The sequence below is a fragment of the Sapajus apella genome, unplaced genomic scaffold (assembly GCF_009761245.1).
Source record: "Sapajus apella isolate SASKATOON/1434 unplaced genomic scaffold, GSC_monkey_1.0 scaffold1, whole genome shotgun sequence".
Taxonomy (NCBI): Eukaryota; Metazoa; Chordata; class Mammalia; order Primates; family Cebidae; genus Sapajus; species Sapajus apella.
The window spans coordinates 65,220,501-65,240,148 of NW_022436941.1; the positions used below are offsets into that span (position 1 = coordinate 65,220,501).

General features: G+C 39.0%; 1 protein-coding gene, 1 long non-coding RNA gene, 1 other non-coding gene and 1 pseudogene across 8 annotated transcripts in view; 2 read left to right on the forward strand and 2 right to left on the reverse strand.

The window, feature by feature from the left end:
- Positions 1-17,315, forward strand: part of FAM169A (family with sequence similarity 169 member A) — a 79,213-nt gene extending 61,898 nt beyond the window's left edge. For 4 of the 6 annotated variants that reach the window (XM_032278309.1, XM_032278337.1, XM_032278328.1 and 1 more), the window contains 3 exons: positions 3,985-4,141; positions 13,708-13,911; positions 14,844-17,315. In XM_032278309.1, coding sequence (XP_032134200.1) covers positions 3,985-4,141; positions 13,708-13,911; positions 14,844-15,389 — 907 coding nt within the window. In that variant the 3' untranslated portion in view covers positions 15,390-17,315. The remainder of the gene's footprint in view (positions 1-3,984; positions 4,142-13,707; positions 13,912-14,843) is intronic. The other 2 variants (XM_032278357.1, XM_032278317.1) reach the window with 1 other exon arrangement.
- Positions 75-2,978, reverse strand: LOC116551856 (annotated as a pseudogene).
- On the forward strand, positions 6,323-13,700 carry LOC116551869. The gene is made up of 3 exons (XR_004269094.1): positions 6,323-6,367; positions 7,052-7,056; positions 12,540-13,700. It is a non-coding gene; the product is annotated as an uncharacterized LOC116551869 (long non-coding RNA).
- Positions 17,316-17,371: 56 nt separating the features above from the next.
- On the reverse strand, positions 17,372-17,478 carry LOC116554166. The gene has a single exon (XR_004270089.1). It is a non-coding gene; the product is annotated as a U6 spliceosomal RNA (small nuclear RNA).
- Positions 17,479-19,648: the final 2,170 nt, after the last annotated feature.

Consider the following 19,648-nt stretch of genomic DNA (forward strand, 5'->3'; position numbering starts at 1 on the left):
CTATCCCAAATGAGTCATTATCACCAATGCTGAATTTGATGGCATAGTTTTAAGTAATGCTGAGATTTAGTCAGTTTTTTTAATTCCACATTCGGTTCTTTTATTTAATTTTCTAGTGGAAAATTTACATAATCTCTCTTACCCTATCTTTTAAGTTAGTGTGACAATTTTCCATAATAAACTACTTAAAGAAAAGCTTTGGTCAATAATGGAATGAAACCACAAACAAACAAAAAAACTGCTTTTAAAAAACCAACACTTTTACCAATTTTATATTCAAACAAAACCACATCGTATTGGTGTGATACATGTTTTCAGTGTTTTCTTGGGGCTGGCTTCCATGGCACATTCCACGGCACAGCTGTGGTCAGCCACAGTTTGTCATGCTGGATGGTGGAAGCTCACTCAGCTTCATGTTATCCGGAGGCCCTTGAAACCGCAAATTGTCATGGCTCTATCAATGCCAGCAGTGCAAAATTTGCGATGTACTTTGCTTGTCCACTTCATAAATAGAGACTTGAGTGATGCTATTCTGGTGCAGCATTTCCAAGATCGTGTTGTGGTCCTCAGTTGTCGCCCTCTTGTCCATGTTGTGGAAGCATTCCGTGGCAGATATGTTGCATTGGATGGTCTGTTTTGGAATGTCTAACTTGGAGACAAAGGTCAGGTAGCACAGCCATCATAGCTAAAGAGCACTGGGCAGCAGTCATGGCCAGCAGCCTCTGAGGCAAATGACACACTAAGAAGAGGCAGGAACTCCATCCTCAGAGTTGAGACCTGCATATTTTTGAGGCATCAGCAACAGACATGGTGCTATCATGGCTGACCCAAGCCAAGTGGCTCCCTCTGGCAGAGAAGCTGACCCCATGGACCCAGCCATCAGAGCCACTGCCACCAAACTCTGACATTAGCTACCCAAAAGGCATCTTGCTGCCCCAGGATGTGCTGGCTGGCTTTTCATCCACTTCTTTAATGTAAGCAGAAAACACTGCATTTGAAGTCACATGATCCTGCTGCCAGCAATACATTGGGATGCCAATCCAAGCTGAGGACTGTGGAGCAAATCGACTTTTTAATGTGCTTGTTCACCCACCAGTCATTTTCAGACTCAAAGTAACAAACAGAAATGAGTCATGCTCCACCTCCCACAACAGATTTGTTCTCTAGGGGGGACCACTTCACAAAAGTAGCTGCGCAATTCTCAGGATCACCAGGGTTTGCTTCCAGACACCATCTTTCTGTCTCCAGACATAGGCATTGCGATCTGCCCCACAAGTGACGATGCAGTTGCTCTTGGGAGCCCAATCAATATCTGTGATGTGTCCATTGTGCTCCTTGAGTTCATGAGCTTTCACCTGTTCTTCTTTCAGCTATGCATTTCATGATTATTAGGACTGAGGGCAGTCTGGGTATTATCCCTCTTCCAGGTATGATGGGTGATTGGCTCTGGTAAAAACTGATGCAGTGACATTATTCTTAGTGTTTTCAAAGGAAAAATAACTGGGGCCGAGGGAGTCCAGACGGGCTTAGAGCAGAGGATTTACAGATTCTGGGCAGTCAATACGAACAGGCTCTAGTCAGTTTTAAAATACCCTCAATTTTACTTTATTGATTCATTTTACTGAGCTATTGGATATAATTTATAAATCAGTGATAAACCATAAATAGTACAGTCAGTTCCTCCAGGAATTTAGTTGCCAGCTGAATCAATGGAACACTTGAGGCTCAACTTTATTCTTTGTCTTTCTTTGCATCTTAAAGCAAGACTCTACATTTTATAATAAAATTAGATTTTTGCCCTACAGTTCAGCCAGCTGTTCCCGAGTCAACCATTTAGTTAATTCATAACTTTGCTATTTTAACTGTTCAATTATTTTAGTCAAGTAGAGAATTCTGTAGCTATGCTAATCTGATTATACAAATAATTTAAAATTTGGGTAATTAAGTATATAAATATTTTGGTGAAAAATTTGTAATGTTAAAGATAGATATAAGGAAGTATTTAAATCTAGTAATAAAAAAATGAGTTTAGAAAAATAGTTTTCTCACTGAGCAATATTTTGATATATAGTACCCTTTTTAGAAGGGTAGCAATATATTTTAAATTGAACCTTCCAGAATTATTGTGGAATTTTGTTTGCTTTTCATAAACAGAACAGTAGGACTTAATGCTTGAATGTTTCCTCAAACACATGAAGGAACAAAACATGGTCTTTGCTCTCAAAGGATTTGACTGCCTCGGGGTAAAGAGAGATGTACACAGTTAAAAGCACTATGAGGTGGATTGTGACAGTACAATAATGGGAAGTGCAGAATGCTGTGGATACAGAGGAAAGAGTGTTTGATTCTAATTGAGGGGATGGAGAGATTTGGCATTTGGGTCTTGGCTTCAAAGATAAGTAGAAACTCAACAAGCAGAGTTGGGAGAAAAGAAGATCTTCTAGTGAAAGGATCCACCGACTGTGGCCTGCAGGCCAAATGTGGCCTGCTACCTGTTTTTGTGAATAAAATTTTATTGTAAGACATCCATGCTCATTAAGCTGATATATTTTAAATTATTGTTTAGTAAGCTTATATATTTTTATATATTATTAAGCTTATATATTTTTACTTATGTTTGCATTGCAGTGGCAGAGTTGAGTGGTTAGAACAGAGACCATATGGTCCACAATAACTAAAGGAAAGGTTTGCTCACCCCTTATCTACACCAAGGATGTGAAACAACTTTCTGCAATGATGGAAATGTTTTGTACTTGTGCTGCCCAGTATGTAGCCACTAGCCAGTGTGCCCATTGAATGCTTGAAGTATGGCTAGTGCTAATGAAGAACTGAATTGCTTCATTTAATTTTAATTTAAATGTAAAATAATGAAGTGTTTCTCATGGCTATTGTATCTAGACTAAAGCACTAACATAAGCAAAGGCACGAAGCTAGGCGGAATGTTTCTAAAGATAACTGATAAATAAGGTAAATAAAATTGTAAGGGTCTAGGCTGGGCCCAGTGGCTCATGCCTGTAATCCCAGCACTTTGGGAAGCCGAGGCGGGTGGATCGGTGAGGATTTCAAAACCAGCCTGAGCCAACATGTCAAAACCCTGTCTCTACTAAAAATACAAAAATTACCTGGGTGTGGTGGCACACGTCTGTAATCCCAGCTACTCAGGAGGCTGAGGCAAGAGAATTGCTTGAACCCAGGAGCAGAGGTTGCAGTGAGCTGAGATCACGCCGCTGCACTCCAGCCTGGGTGACAGGGAGATCCTGTCTCAAAAACAAACAAAATATATATATAAGGGTCTAGTCATGTTAGGCTTTCAAAGAAGGTACACTTTATTCACTAAGCTTAGAGAACCACCAAGAAGTTTCTGAATTGGGCTGTCACAGGTGCAGATAATATATATTAGAAAGGCAGCTGTGAAAGCCTTGATGGAGATGTACTACTCTAAGTCTGAAGATGAATTGGGAAGAAGTTACAGTGGTCCAGAGAGAACTGGGGCCTGAAGCAGAGCTGTGAAAATGGGTATAGAAAGTCAGGAATATACTTGAAAGGCATTTTTGGAGTTAGAACTAAACCACATAATGTGTTGTCCAAGGTGACGTTTTTGAGAATGAAAGGAGCATCATTAATAATTATGCCAGCATCCAAAATTATGGACAAAAGTCTGTAAACTACGAGTGCCTCAGGTAAATTGGGATATATGTTCATTCTAATAGAATAAGGTCCATGGTCCTTCAGTGTAAATTAGGTTAAAAAAAAGATAAGATCCAATAAGATATAGATAGAATAAAAGAAGGGTCTAGTTTACATAATTGAGAAGATGATAATATTATATGAGGATGAAGAGACTGGTTTTAGACTTGTAAAATCTGAAATTGTTGTCAACATATAGTTGATTCTCTAAACTGTTACTTTGTTGAGAAAGGACTTTTGAGATTTTATATTTATCCTTAGCAAAACAAGTAAGAATGATTTTCTTTTGTTTTTTAGATTGGAGTCTACTGCACACACCTCAGACAGCCCGGAAGAATTTCTGGAAGAAGAACCCGAACTGAGAGGGATTGAATTTGAGGATGAAAGCAGTGACAAAGATGCATGGCCAGCACCGGAAACCCAGCCAGAGCAAGAGAAGCAAGATGGTGAGAAGGTATGAGATCACTTATTCAAAAAAGTGAAAATAAGTAAACAAAATTTTAACTTTCTTAATCATATGTTGTTAGAAAAATGCAATGATATATTTTAAAGCCTTAGAAATTGTGTTTAGTGTTAAAAAGCAAGGTCAGGTACTAGAGTTGGGGAGAGGACAAAATGACAAGTGTAATTGAGTTTTAAAAAGTTTGAGTTATAATGAAGTGTGAGTTTGTAAAAGTTTGAGTTATATAGAAGATAAAATAAGGGATGTTTAGTAAGATCCTTCAGTGCATTTAAAATATAAGTTAATTTGTGGAATTAAACACACTTAAGTACACAAATGATACGACCTACCTTATAGAACCAGTTAGAATGCTTTCAGGTCCAATAAACCTTCAATTGCACCCCCATTTTAGTTAGAGGGGCAGGAATTAGTAATCTAGAAAAAAAATATTTGATCACTATTGACCTCACAAAATTCTGGAAAAATAACTAAATTCATGTTTTTTAAAACTGAAAAAAAAATATATATAAATCCTTGGTAAATAAGTAAACTCTTCATCTGGGTTGATTTCTGCAACTTTAAGATATTTATTGCTATTTTCTTTTTTCTTCCTTCTATCTATTTCCATTTTTTTTCCTTTAATATCTTCAGTCTTTCCTTTCCACAGATTCCCTATTTCTTCTTTCACATGTTCTTAAGTTTCTTGAAAAATCTTTTAGCTGTTTGCTAAATCCAGCAGGCAGGTGAATAAGTGAAACTATATTATCAATTTTGTTTTCTTTTTCTTTTTTTGAGATGGAGTTTTGCTCTTTTTGCCCAGGCTGGGGTGCAATGGCATGATCTCGTTCCACTGCAACCTCTGCTTCCTAGGTTCAAGCACTTCTCCTGCCTCAGCCTCCCTAGTAGCTGGGATTACAGGTGCCCCCAACTATCCCCAGCTAATTTTTGTATTTTTAGTAGAGACAGGGTTTCACCACTTTGGCCAGGCTGGTCTTGAACTCCTGACCTCAGGTGATCTGCCTGCCTCAGCCTCCCACAGTGCTGGGATTACAGGCGTGAACCACTGCCCCAACCAATTTTGTTTTCTTAAGTCACTTTGATTTATCTCCTGCTTCCTCTGTTTCATGAAATAATATGTGTGATCTCAGCTCACTGCAGCCTCTGCCTCGTGGGTTTAAGTGATTCTCCTGCCTCAGCCTCTCAAGTAGCCAGGATTACAGGTGCACCAACATGCCCTGCTAGTTTTTGTATTTTTTTTTTAAATAAAAATGGGGTTTTAGTAACTTAAGCATATCCTAAGAGTTGACAAGAAAAAAAAAAAGTAGAGACGGGGTTTTACCATGTTTGCCAGGCTGGTCTTGAATTCCTGATCCGCCCACCTTGGCCTCCCAAAGTGCTGGGATTACAGGGATGAGCCACTGTACCCAGCCTCATGAAATGATACTTTTATATTTATTTTTGTAATATTTCAATAGTTTTTGGGGGGCAGATGGGTGTTTGGCTACATGGATAAATTCATTAGTGATGATTTCTGAGATTTTGGTGCACCCATCATCCATGCATTGTACACTGTACCCAATGTGTAGTCTTTTATTCCTCACCCCCTCCTACCCTTCCCCCGAGTCCCCAAAATCCATTATATCACTCTTATGCCTTTGCATTCTCATAGCTTAGCTCCCACTTGTGAGTGAGAACATACAATATTTGGTTTTCCATTACTGAATTACTTCACTTAGAATAATGGTCTCCAACTCCATCCAGGTTGCTATGAATGCCATTATTACATTCATTTTTATGGCTGAGTAGTATTCCATGGTCTATATATACCACATTTTCTTTATGCATTCATTGGTTGATGGGCATGTAGCCTAGTTCCATATTTTTGCAACTGCAAATTGTATTGCTATAAACATGCATGTACAAGTGTCCTTTTCATATAATTACTTCTTTTTTTCTGGGTAGATAGCCAGTAGTGGAATTGCTGGATCAAATGGTAGTTCTACTTTTAGTTCTTTAAGGAATCTCCACAGTTTTCCATAGTGGTTGTATGAGTTTACATATTCCCACCATAGTGTAAAAGTGTTCCCTTTTCATTATATCCACTCCAGCATCTATTGTTTTTTTTATTGTGGCCATACTTACAGGAGTAAGGTGGTATCGAATTGTGGTTTTAATTTGCATTTCCTTGATAATTAGCATATTAGGGTTTTCTAGAGGGACAGAACTAATAGGATAGATGTATATGTAAAGGAAGTTTATCAAGGAGTATTAACTCATGATCACAGAGTCTCACAGTAGGCCATCTGCAAGGTAAGGCGCAAGGAAGTCAGTCCAAGTCCCAAAGCTAAAGAACCTGGAGTCCAGTGTTTGAGGGAAGGAAGCAGCCAGCCCGGGAGGAAGATGTAGGCTGGGAGTCTAAGCCAGTTCAATCTTTCCACGTTCTTCTGCCTGCTTTTTATTCTGGCCATGCTGGCAGCTGATTACATGGTGCCCACCTGGATTGAGGGTGGGTCTGCCTCTTCCAGTTCCCTGACTCAAATGTTAATCTCCTTTGGTAACACCCTTACAGATGCACCCAGGAATGATACTTTGCATCCTTCCATCCAATCAAGTTGTCGCTCAGTATTAACCATCACAAGTCTACCCCTTCACAGCTTGAACCCATACACCTTTCCTGAGATCATACATAATCTTCAAATAAAGACAGTAATAAGGTCATAATTACACCTAACATAATACAGCTGTCCTTTGTACAACTGGAAACCCCCAACCCAAATACTATTACATAAAGTTAACATTTAAGTGCTGATATGAAGTCAATAAATCTTATGTCATGTGATAAAGGAAAAGGGAAATAAAATGAAGATATTTTCTTAGTACAAGTGTATACATGCACAAACATGTTCTTTTTTTTTTTTTGAGACGGAGTTTCACTCATGTTACCCAGGCTGGAGTGCAATGGTGCGATCTCGGCTCACCGCAACCTCCGCCTCCTGGGTTCAGGCAATTCTCCTGCCTCAGCCTCCTGAGTAGCTGGGATTACAGGCACGACGCACCACCATGCCCAGCTAATTTTTTGTATTTTTAGTAGAGACGGGGTTTCACCATGTTGACCAGGATGGTCTCGATCTCTTGACCTCGTGATCTACCCGCCTCGGCCTCCCAAAGTGCTGGGATTACAGGCTTGAGCCACCGCGCCCGGCCACACAAACATGTTCTTAACAAAATAAGGAAGAAATGCTCATGACAATAACAGTCCTCATTTCTGCAGCTGGTCAAGTGGTCGAAGCTGGTATTGATGACTACTTTCTTCTGCTACCCATTCTATATTCCCTTTGCATTTAGCAAGCACCTCAGCAGGTCCTGTTTTTTTTCCTATTTTCCTAGTGGAGTAACCCAAACCTTCATTCCTAAAGGATCTGGGCCATTTGTAGTCCTCCCTGGATTGGGCTGTTGTAGTTTCCCATTGACCTTAATCACAGGCATGGTAATACTAAAAGATGCCCCAAGGGATTTCCTATATTCCACGCATATTCTTCCTTACCTCCATTGTGGAGTAGTAGACTGATTTCATCTTGATAGTCCGGGTCAGTCACTCACAGTGATAGTGAAGCAATTAGCAGCTACCACCATCACCCCTAGTGATCCACTAGCAAAATTTTTGCTTCCTGTCCTCACGACATTATGTTCTGCTGGCCTAGAGGTCTTAGTTCCAGAGAGGAATGCTGCCACCAGGAGACACAACAACGATTCCATTAAACTGGAGGATTGTCACCTGGACACTTTGGGCTCCTCCACCATTCTGTCAATCCAGCTGCTTCAGGATGTTGGGGGAATATGGTAATGCCAGTGAATTCCAGGAGCATGAGCCCTCTGCTGAACTTCTTTAGCTGTAAAGTGAGTGCCTTAATCAGAGGCAATGCTGTGTGGAATACCGTGATGATGGATAAGGCATTCTGTGAGTCCACGGATGGTAGTCTTGGCAGAAGCATTGTATGCAGGATAGGCAAACCCATATCCACAGTAAGTGTTTATTCTAGTGAGGACAAACCTATGCTCTTTCCATGATGGAAGAGGTCCAGTATAATCCACCTGCCACCAGGTAGCTGGCTGATCACCTTGAGGACTGGTGCCATATAGAGGGCTTAATGTTGGTCTTTGCTGCTGGCAAATTGAGCACTCAGCAGTGGCCGTAGCCAGGTCAGCCTTGGTGAGTGGAAGTTCTTGTTGCTGAGCTCATGCGTAACCTCCATCCCTGCCATCATGGGCAGTTTGTTCATGGACCCACTGGGTGATGACAGGTGCATCTGGGGAAGGAGGCCAAGTGGTGTCCACAGAACAAGTCATCCTATCCACTTGATTATTAAAATCCTTCTCTGCTGAGGTCACCCTTTGGTGAGCACTCACATGGGATACAAAAAGCTTCAGTTTTTTACCCCCCAGAGAGGTCCATCCACATACCTCTTCCCCAAATTTTTTTGTCACCAATTTTCCAATCATGTTTCTTTCAAGTCCCTGACCATCATTCTAAACCATTGGCTACAGCCCATGAATCAGTATATAATCGCACATCTTGCCATTTCTCCTTCCATGCAAAATGCACAGTCAGGTGCACTGCTTGAAGTTCTGCCCACTGGGAAGATTTCTCTTCACCGCTGTCCTTCAGGGATGTCCTAGAAAGGAGCTGTAGTGCTGCAGATTCCTAGTAGTAGTGTTGCTGCTGTCCACTTTTGGGTGGTGCCTGCATATTGTGCAGAACCATCTGCGAACCAGGTCCTCCCTAGTCTCTCTACATCTGTCAGCTGATCATAGGGAACGCCCCATGAGGCAATTGGTGCAGGCTGTGGAAGAGAAGCCAGGGTGGAAGGAGTGGAGACTATGGGCATTTGAGCCACTTTCTTATGTAACTTACTTGTGCCTTCAGGACCTGCTCAAGGCTGATCACGCATATACCACTTAAATTTGATGATGGAATGTTGCTGTGCATGACCCACAGTTGGGTCAGAAAACACCCAGTTCATGATAGGCAGTTCAGGTCATATGGTGACTTGATAACCCATAGTCAAATGTTTGGTTTCCACTAAAGCCTAGCAACAGGCTAAGAACTGCCTCTGAAAAAGAGAGCAGTTATCTGTAGAAGATGGCAGGGCCTTGCTCCAAAATCTTAGATGCCTCCACTGTGATTCACCTATGGGGACCTGCCAAAGGCTTCAAACAGCATTGTCTCTCAAAAGGAGAGTAGTTATCTGCAGAAGATGGCAGGGCCTTGCTCCAAAATCCTAGAGGCCTTCCCTGTGATTCATGTATAGGGGCCTGCCAATGGCTCCAAACAGCATACCTCTCTGCCACTGACACCTCAAGCATCACTGGATCTGCTGGGTCATATGGCCCAAGTGGCAGAGCAGCTTGCACAGCAGCCTGGGCCTGTTGCAGAGCCCTCTCCTGTTCTGGACCCACTCAAAACTGGCAGCCTTTTGGTTTACTCTATAAATGACCTGGAGTAACACACCCAAATGAGAAATGTGCTGCCTCCAAAATCCAAATATGCCCACTAGGTGTTGTGTCTCTTTCTTGGTTGTAGGAGGGGCCAAATGCAGCACCTTATCCTTTACCTTAGAAGGAATATTTCAACAGGCCCCACACCACTGTACGCCTAGAAATTTCACTGAGGTAGAAGTTCCCTAAATTGTAGTTGGATTTATTTCCCATCCTCTGGCACGCAAATATCTCACCAATAAGTCCAGTGTGTTTGCTACTTCTTGCTTACTGGATCCAATCAGCATAATGTCATCAATGTAATGGACCAGTGTGATATCTTGTGGAAGTGAAAAGCCATGAAGGACTCTTCGAACAAGATTATGACACAAATCTGGAAAGCTGGTATACCTCTGAGGCAGGACAGTAAAGATATATTGCCGGCCTTGCCAGCTGAACACAGATTGCTTGTGGTAGACCTTATGGACAGGAATGGAGAAAAAGGCATTTGCCAAATCAATGACTGCTTACCAGGAGGTATGTTAATTTGCTCAAGCAGTGAAACCACATCTGGTACAGCAGTTGCAATTGGAGTCACCACTTGGTTAAGCTTATGATAATCCACTGTCATTCTTCAAGATCCATCTGTCTTCTGTACAGGCCAAATAGGAGAGTTGAATGGAGATGTGGTGGGAATCTCCACACCTGCACCTTTCAAGTCCTTGATGGTGGCACTGATCTCCACAGCACCTCCAGGGATGCGATACTGTGTTTGATTTACTATTTTTCTAGGTAGAGGCAACTCTAATTGTTTCCATTTGGCCTTTCCCCCCGTAATAGCCCTCACCCTACCAGTCAGGGAGCCAATGTGGGGGCTCTGCCAGCTGCTAAATATGTCTGTGCCAATTACGCATTCTGGCATAGGGCAAATGACCACAGGATGGGTCCAGGGGACCCACTGGATGTACTGTAAGTTAGACCTGAGCTAAAACTCCGTTAGATTACTGATCTCCACAAGCCCATGCTTTAACTGGAGGACCACAATGATGTTTTGGGTCTCCTGGAATCAACATCAACTCAGAACCAGTGTTCAGTAGTCCTTGAAATGTCTGATCATTTCCCTTTCCTCAATGCATAGTAACCCTGGTGAAAGGCCAGAGGTCTCCTTGGGGAACGATGGGAGAAAGATTCACAGCATAAATTATTGGTACTGTAGTGGAGTCCTTCCTCAAGGGGCTTCATTCAAGGGTTCTGGGTCTGTAAACTGGTTCAAGTCCGGAAATTGATTGAGGGGCTGTGATTCTCTTTTTTTAAATAATTCAAATTAGTCTTTTGTCCACTCAGTGGAAGTTTTCCACTTACATAAATTAAGTAGGAATGCAGTAGGTTCCTATCAATTCTGTTTCTGGGAACATCGTGATTAATTAGCTAGTGCCAGAGCTCTACAGAAGGGACTATTCTGATTGGTGCTTTGCCTCTGCGGTCCATCACAGTAGTAGCTCGCCCACCTTGCCTTTGATGGTTGAGTGCTGCCACTTGGCCCCTGCCACCTCAGGATCCAATTATTTATGTTGCATTTATTTTGTAGTTGAGTGTGGTTCCCACTGTTAGATCTGGCATACAGAGAAGAGCAATCATAGAGCTCTTCAAAGATTCAGGTGCTACCCTCACAAATCTGTTAACACAAAGCATTGGTCAAGGGTGTATCTGCTGGACCCTCCCAGCTGGGATGAGTAGGTCTAAAGTGACTAATCCACTTCAGAATCCCAATCTCCATAAGCCTTTGGTTCCCTTCCTCTACATTAAGTCAAGGGAGATGAGGCATTTCCATCTTGCTCACAGAGGGCTATCTTTTAATCCATAATTCAGCTAACCAAGCAAATAAGTGATTAGAACCTTTTACAACTCCCTGAGTGGCAACATTAAATGCAGGGTCCCTACTTAGTTGGCCCAAATCAATAAATTCAGCCTAATCCAATTCTGTGTTCCTTCCACCATCTTTCACCATACTCTTAATATCCATTCCCATGCCTGTTCCAGATTCCTGCTTATATAAATTAGAAAACTCCAGCAGTTCTTTTCAAGTATAGCACACATCCTTGTGGGTCACACTCTGAACCTCACCTCTAGGGGCCTGCCGGGACTTGAGTCTAGTTACACATCTAGAAGCAAACAGGGCTGATTCTCTTTTCCTGAGGTTATATTACCACTACGGAGGATGGCGAAGCTGTTTCTTCTGGCAAAAAGTGCTTATCAGAGTTTTACAAGCTCCGTGTCCCCAGCTTCATCAGGGTCCTCCCACATGTCGCCATTCCAAGTTGCAGAGTCCCATTCTTTTCCAATCCATGCCCTCACTTTAACAGTAGACACCTGGTGAGGCTGTGCATGCACCTTTCATTGCTGCAGGTCAGCCACTCACATGATGAGAGGTTGTGTCTGATTTTCCACCATTTCAACTCTTTGTCTATAGGAGGTAAGACTCAGTCGGGGTTTTTGAAATGAGTATCTGCTTTTGAAGTTGGGAGTTAGAGTCCCTGAGTTCATCCTTTTCTTTCATCACTTGTCCAGTGAACTTAGGAGCAACCAACCAACTTCATTATGTTCCTTAGTTCTCCACATCTGGTCAAAGGTATCATGTATAGAGTCACTAAACTTCTTCCCTCTCAAGAGCGGTGAATCAGGAGTGTCAAATGCATTTATTTTGCATAGCTCAAAACAATTCACACCAAGGACTATCAGTGTTCTCCATACTATTAGAAGTGGTGTCCTTAGCATTCTGGGGTCTGATCATATTAAGGAGCCAACTCCAGACACTCTAAAACCTAAGAAAAAACTCCATCGTTAATACTTGGTTCCTTTAGAACCATTTCTGGTACCAAAATCTGTTAGGGTTTTCTAGAGGGACAGAACTAATCGGATGGGTGTATATATAAAGGGGAGTTTATTAAGGAGTATCAACTTACACCATCACAAGGTGTCCCACAATAGGCTGTCTGCAAGCTGAGGAGCAAGGAAGCTAGTCCGAGTCCCAAAGCTGAAGAACCTGGAGTCTGATGTTCAAGGGCAGGAAGCATTCAGCACGGGAGAAAGATGGCTGGGAGGCTAAGCCAGTCTCATCTCTCCACGTTTGTCTGCGTGCTTTTTATTCTGGCCATGCTGGCAGCTGATTAGATGGTACCCAGCTGGATTGAGGGTGGATCTGCCTCTCCCAGTCCACTGACTCAAATGTTAATCTCCTTTGGCAACACCCTTACAGATACACCCAGCAATAACACTTTGCATCCTTCAATCCAGTCAGGTTGACAGTATTAACCATCACAATTAGTGATCTTGAGCATTTTTCCATGTTTGTTGGCTATCAGTTTTATAATTTTAATAATGGTAATAAAATTTCCCTTATTAGAATGTCAGTAGGATTAATTAGAAATACTTGGCATTAAATAGAAGTAATCTGGTAAACATTGGATTTTAGAAATTGGAGAGTTCATGTTGTCAAAAAAGCATTTCCACACTTTAATGATATGATGCAAGGAGCAGGATTGTTCAGAAATGACCCTGGTGTTGACTGAGACTTCGGCTCTCTCCTTCCAACAAGAAGCAGTTCCCAAACTGAACTTCCCATAAGACTGGTAGTGCTTCCTACCTCTGCCAAAGTGAACTGTAATTTCCCATAGGCCCCAAAGATTCCAGATGCTGAACAGCTGGTGTTATGTAAAGAGCTAGCATCAAGTCTATACTCCCTCTCGTGTCTTTTTCCTGAAAATGTTCCTCCCATGATTGCCCTATAAGAAAGAATGAGAAATGGGCAGGTCTTTTCATTGAATCTCTGACTCACATCATGTGTCCACAGAGTATCCTGGTCCTGCCCCGTCTTTCGTTAAGAGCAGTGGAAGTATGTGGTACTTAGGATTGTTTTATTTTGCTGATACTGCCTTATCAGTTTCCCCTTTCCCACAGTAAGACTGTTATTTAAACTATGCCCTATAATGTTGTAAATTTGAGTCTTAGTGTAGGATAGGTAGGCACTGAGAAGGGATCTATCATGCATGACAAATAAATTAGTTTGTAATCATGTCCTTTTTTCTCCTCTCCTAATGGTGTAGGAATCTGAATTAGAGCCTATGAATGGTGAGATAATGGATGATTCTCTTAAGACCTCAGTTATAGCAGAAGAGGAAGACTCCACTAGTGAAGTTCTAGATGAAGAATTAAAATTGCAGTCTTTTAATTCCAGTGAAGACCCTACAAATCTTGTTCCACTGGTGGTAGAATCTTCAAAAGTCCCTGAAGCAGATGCATCAGATAAGGTAAGGGGGCAATGAGCTATTTTTTAATAAAGTGTACCAATGTTGGTGACATTAGGGGGGAGGTGCGTGGTATATGTGTTTGCTTCCACCTTAACATGTACAATGCTTTAGGAAGATGAACTTTTATACTAGATTTGATATTGTAATAAAATGCTATCAGTAATATTCTATAAATCTAAATAATTATAACATATCTGATACATGGTAACAAAATGAGTTTTATTACCTTTAATACTTTGTACTTAGGAAATGCTTAGAAAAATGGATAAAGCATTATTTACTAAATATTTGAGTATCTATTGCTTACATAGTCTATGACCAAAACAGTAATTTAAATTTAATTAGGTAGGCAGATTAGGTTAATGGGGGAAAAAAGCTTGTTGAGGTATTTTAAAATAAATTTAGTTACTTTTGAATATTAAATTTATGACTAAAAAACTATTGTATGATATTATTTATTAGTGTCTCACCTAAGTAAATGAATAAAACTTCCATTGCCCTAACTTACAATCTAATGAAATCATCGTCAAACTTAGTGGGGTGGCACAGTGTCAAGTCCCAAGGGATTCTTGGTTCTGGCTCCTGTAACGCTAGGAAACTCAAAAAACTGAGTTGATTCATGGTTTTGAAGAATCTTCATATGAAGTTTAAAGTGTCTTAAATACAAAATAATTCATTATATCCTCAAAGTAAGAACTTAGTATATTTAAATTACCATGTGATGCAATTTTGAAGAAATTGAGTTGTATTCAGGATATGTACACAGTTAGCAAAAGAGAGAAATTTTAAAAAATGTACACGATTAACAAAAGTAGTGAATACTGAATTGTTTAAATTGTAGTTCAGTGTCATTGCATATTAGTGCCTCAGAATAATTTATTTTTAGAACTGTATTACAAGTTTATTTGTTGACCAGGCTTTTAAATTTTCAGACCCCACATACAGCTGACTCAGAAATGATGGATGAAGGCACATCTGATGAAAAGGGGCACACAGAAGAGAAACTGTCCCTACTTCCAAGAAAGAAAGCACATCTTGGGAGTTCAGACAGTGTTACTACTATGTCAAATGAAGAACGATCTGATGGTGGTTTTCCAAACTCTGTGATAGCTGAATTATCTGAAGAACCAGTCTCTGAGAATTTATCTCCCAACACTACTTCCTCATTGGAAGACCAGGGTGAGGAGGGGGTATCTGAGCCCCAGGAAACATCTACTGCTGTTCCTCAGAGTTCCTTGATAGAGGTTGAACTTGAAGATGTGCCATTTTCACAGAATGCAGGACAGAAGAACCAGTCAGAGGAGCAGTCTGAAGCATCTTCTGAGCAACTGGATCAGTTTACACAATCAGCAGAAAAAGCTGTGGATAGCAGCTCAGAGGAAATAGAAGTGGAAGTGCCTGTGGTAGACAGGCGGAATTTAAGAAGAAAGGCCAAAGGGCATAAAGGACCTGCTAAGAAGAAAACTAAGTTGACCTGAAGGAAGAAGAAATGCAGATGATAAACCATCTTCTTTGTAACATAATTGTTGTTTTTAAAATATGGTAATTAATAAATAGCATGGGGCACAGCACAAAAATTTCCAAAATTTCAATTTGAACTTATTTACTATGCAGTTTTTTGCTTCCCTTTAGAACGTAGAATTCACCATTCCTTTAATTTTTCAGGCTATTTTTGGTAAATGCAATTTTTTATTTTTATTAATCATGTTTCAATTTTGGGAAACCAGATCATATTATATTTTATCAGGTGGTACATCTGACCATTATTTCAAAAATATAATTAAAAAACTGAAAGTAGCAGCATTTCCATTACTTACAAGGATCACAGAAATCTTTTATACTAAAGGTTTTAATAAAGTAAAACTTGGTGAGGGTTCTCAAAGTTTTAAATTTCAAAACTAATCACCATTTTAAAAAATGTTGGCATGCCTAAACGAGTGTCAGTAAATTACAATAAATATAACTTCAAGTAAATGAGAGCACAAAAACAAACTATGGTCAAAGGTTCATGAAGATACTTTGGTTTTGGCCTCTAGTTTTCTTCCCTCTGATTTCAGCATCTATGGAAAGGTACACATAAACTGTTTCTGATTCATTCTATCATCTGATGTTAACAGTACTGTCAGGGATTTAACTGTGGCATGTGGGGACTAATAACATTTAAAATTTCATTTGCAGTATTAGTTTGCTATAGTTTTTTTCTGTCTGCATATGTGCAGATGCCTAGAAGTTTAGACTCCAGTTTCACCTTTAATCAGGTAAAAATCCCAAGTAATATAATTTAGGGACATAGTTTAATATTGACTTCTGGCCTGATCAAGATTAAGATTAAGCTGGAGATTGTACTTTTATCCCCACTCAGTTAACATGTATATTTCAGAAATGTGAGGCTTCTTCCTGAGGCATCTCTTTAGATCTTGCCACCTCCCTAATTCTGCAGTCTTATTTATATTTCCCATAGCGTTCATCCACTTCTCTCCAACTCATGGAGTGATTCTCCAATCAACAGTTTCCTGCCTGCCGGCTTATGCCTTTGATGTCCATATTTGGGTAGGTTTGGAGGTGCATCCCACAATATTAGACCTATATGGCAGGAGTAAAACTGCCTTGGGGAGCTATAGTTACAAGGGCTTCAATCAGATTAGAGGCTTCAGTCATCCTTTTGATTTGTTCTGTGAGTACTGGTTGCCCGCTAGCCTGTTAAGTGTATATTGTGTTGCCATAGCAAAGGCCTAGGAAAATTTGAAAAACCCTGAACTGTTAATTTTTATATAGTAATTTATTTAAAAATGAACAAAATGGTAACTCTTAGAATCCAAAGATAATCTCAAAACAGTTCTACTATTTGGAAATATTACACGTACTCACATTTGCCCTTAAGTTGGAGAATATTTTGAGACCATTTAGATTGTTTTACAAATAGCTTGATCTTGATCCTTATGTGAAAGAAACATTATGACTTTGTGTCATTATTTGAGGTAGCAAAGGATTGATGTTGAAAGCTTATTCAGTTTATATATAGTAAGCTGATGTCACGTCAGTAAATTTTGTTTTGGGATGTTGGTATTTTCAATCTAATTAGTTGAGTTAAAATCTAGCAGTCAAAATAGTAAACCCTCCTATTTGTGTTAGATTTTGAACACTTCTATTACTCTATATTTTCTTTAATTAATTGGTCAGCGGTAAGCCAGATTGTTTCATTCTAAATGAAAATTCAAGCACTTTGGCCATTTTCTTCAACAAACGCTAATATTAAGTGAAAAAAAAAAAAGATATTAGTGAATCTACCAAACATTTATGCTGTTTTATACATTTTATGAGAAATTCCTGTCAGTATCACAAAAGGAAATGTCCTGTTAAGATTCAGTAAATTCTTAACCCTTACAGTTTTCATTTCTTAGATTTAAAACACTTTTAGATATTTTATTTTTGCTTGGGTTTAAAACATTTTCTTTTCAAATTAAACATGGAATGCTTCATGAATCTGTGTGTCATCCTTGCACAGGGTCCATGCTAATTTTCCCTGTATTATTCCAATTTTAGTATATGTGCTGCTGTAGTGAGCACCAAAAGACTTTCTTTAAAGAGGTGTACTTTTTAAAAGACTGAGCTCACTGGGTTAACTCTTGATGTGTGAATATAGTTGAGTTTACAAAAAATGTTTAATCATATATGACCACTGGGGTCTAACAGTATAAATTTCTTCTTGTTAAACTTGTTTGGATTAAATAGTGAATTGTAAGCAATTTAGAAGTTTTTTGTTCAGCACACAGGAAGACTTATGTTACAGATGGTCTCTGACAGAAAATGTTATTTTGGGGTTTATAGATTATAGAGGGAAAAGTTATATCACATGGAAAAACCTAACTCATGTTCAGTAACTTGAGTATAGAATTTCTAACACAGTTATCTTCAATAAGGAATCTACATGAACTTAATCAGTTATTTGTAGTTTTTGCAAGGCATTAGAAAAGATTTCACAATTACAGAGGACTGAAAATGTGATTTCAACCAGCTAGCCTAGTTGTTGAATGTCCAGTCACATTATACATAGTCCTTTGTGAACTTGTTTGTGAAGGGAGTTCACTTTTTGTGTATATATGTGTATATTTCCTTGTGTAATATAAAGCAGATGGTTATTAGCAATATTTTAGTTCAAGTTTATTCAATTGCTAGACATCACAGAAATTAGTATATTTAAGAATTTATTATAAAGCTCCTCTACAACTTTTAAAGGTGAGAGGGTCTATTATGATTTTTTTATAAAATCAAATAGCATGATTTAAAATGTCAGTCTTCTGCTTAAAATGTGTCTATATTCATGGTATTTCCATTCAGTGTAGATGGTAAGGAAAACATCTAGTCATTGAATATTTACTTTTAGCAGACTCCAGAACACTACCTACAATGGTTTCAAGTGACTAGAAATCTTGAAGGTTTTTATGGTTGCGTCAAATTGAACCTGTAATATCTAAATATCTGCTCTTATGTTCTGCTTTATCCCTTGGGATTACTTTCTAAGGTTTGGTCACACCAGCAAACTGAAACAGATCTTAATGTAAATAAAGAATTTATACTAATATTACTCATCTGTGTTACAGTATTTTGGAAACAAGTTTCTGCCTTGTATGTCCATTAGTTAGCAATATGATGTTTCCGGTGTCATCTAGTGTTTCATGGGTGTGATTAGCTACAAGTGTTATGCTTATGTTTTCATACTCAATATCAAGCTTTCTTTGTACTTTACAAAATAGTAATTTATTTTTGGTTCTAAAAAAAACAAGCAAATTTCATTTTTGTAGTATTCAGAAATTACCTGCAGTTTTTTGTTTTTTTTTTTCTTTCACTTTCTAGAAGTTGTGATCCCCACATCACCCATTTATATTAGTGGCAAAATTACTTGCTAAAATCTAATTGTAAGAAAGGCTTAGCTTCTGTCATCAAGTGATTGTATCATCCTGGATCATCATTTCCAAGGAACTAGCCTTTCTTTTTCTAAATGTCTGTATGTGTTCTAAAACTTCTAGTGTATTTATAGAACTCAGAAAAAATGTTACATTATTCAGAGTAGCAAGTCTTACTGAAGTACTTTGTTTGTTTTCTTGGCAGTTTTTTTTTTTTTTAAGTAAGTTTAAAAGTAGTAATTAAATCTATATTTTGTGATTGTTTCCTGGTCTGTGTTTTGAAATTCTTTTCCTTCCGTTTTCCTCATGAAGATGTTTCAGATACTGAATTTGTTTAGACATTGAATGACTTTGTTAAAGGCACAATTAATCACATTGGTTGTATTCTGAAGACAGACTTTTAAAAAATAAACAACTTAAAACAATGTGGTGATTATAAATTAATGTAATTTACAGCCACAACATATCACAACAGTGGTTTCACTAAGTTACAACCCTAAAACCTTACCTTTTTACATCATCTAAGTAACTGCAAATTTCTCCTCAATCAGTGCAGTCTTGTTTTCCTTTTAAAAGTTAGCTGGAGTTACTTAAACTAATTGTTAATACCATTCTAAAAGTATAAATATATTGTTTAGAATACAGAATATGCTAAGAAAGTACAAAGACTTTTATATTATTTTTTTCATTTTCATGATTCAAGTAGAAAATAGTGCCAAGTAGATACATAACATGGTAAATGAGACAAAGGTTTAGAATATGAATTCACTAGACCTTTGCTAGCAGTACTCAGAAATTAAGGCTTTCACAGGTGAAAAGATTTCTCTGAGAGT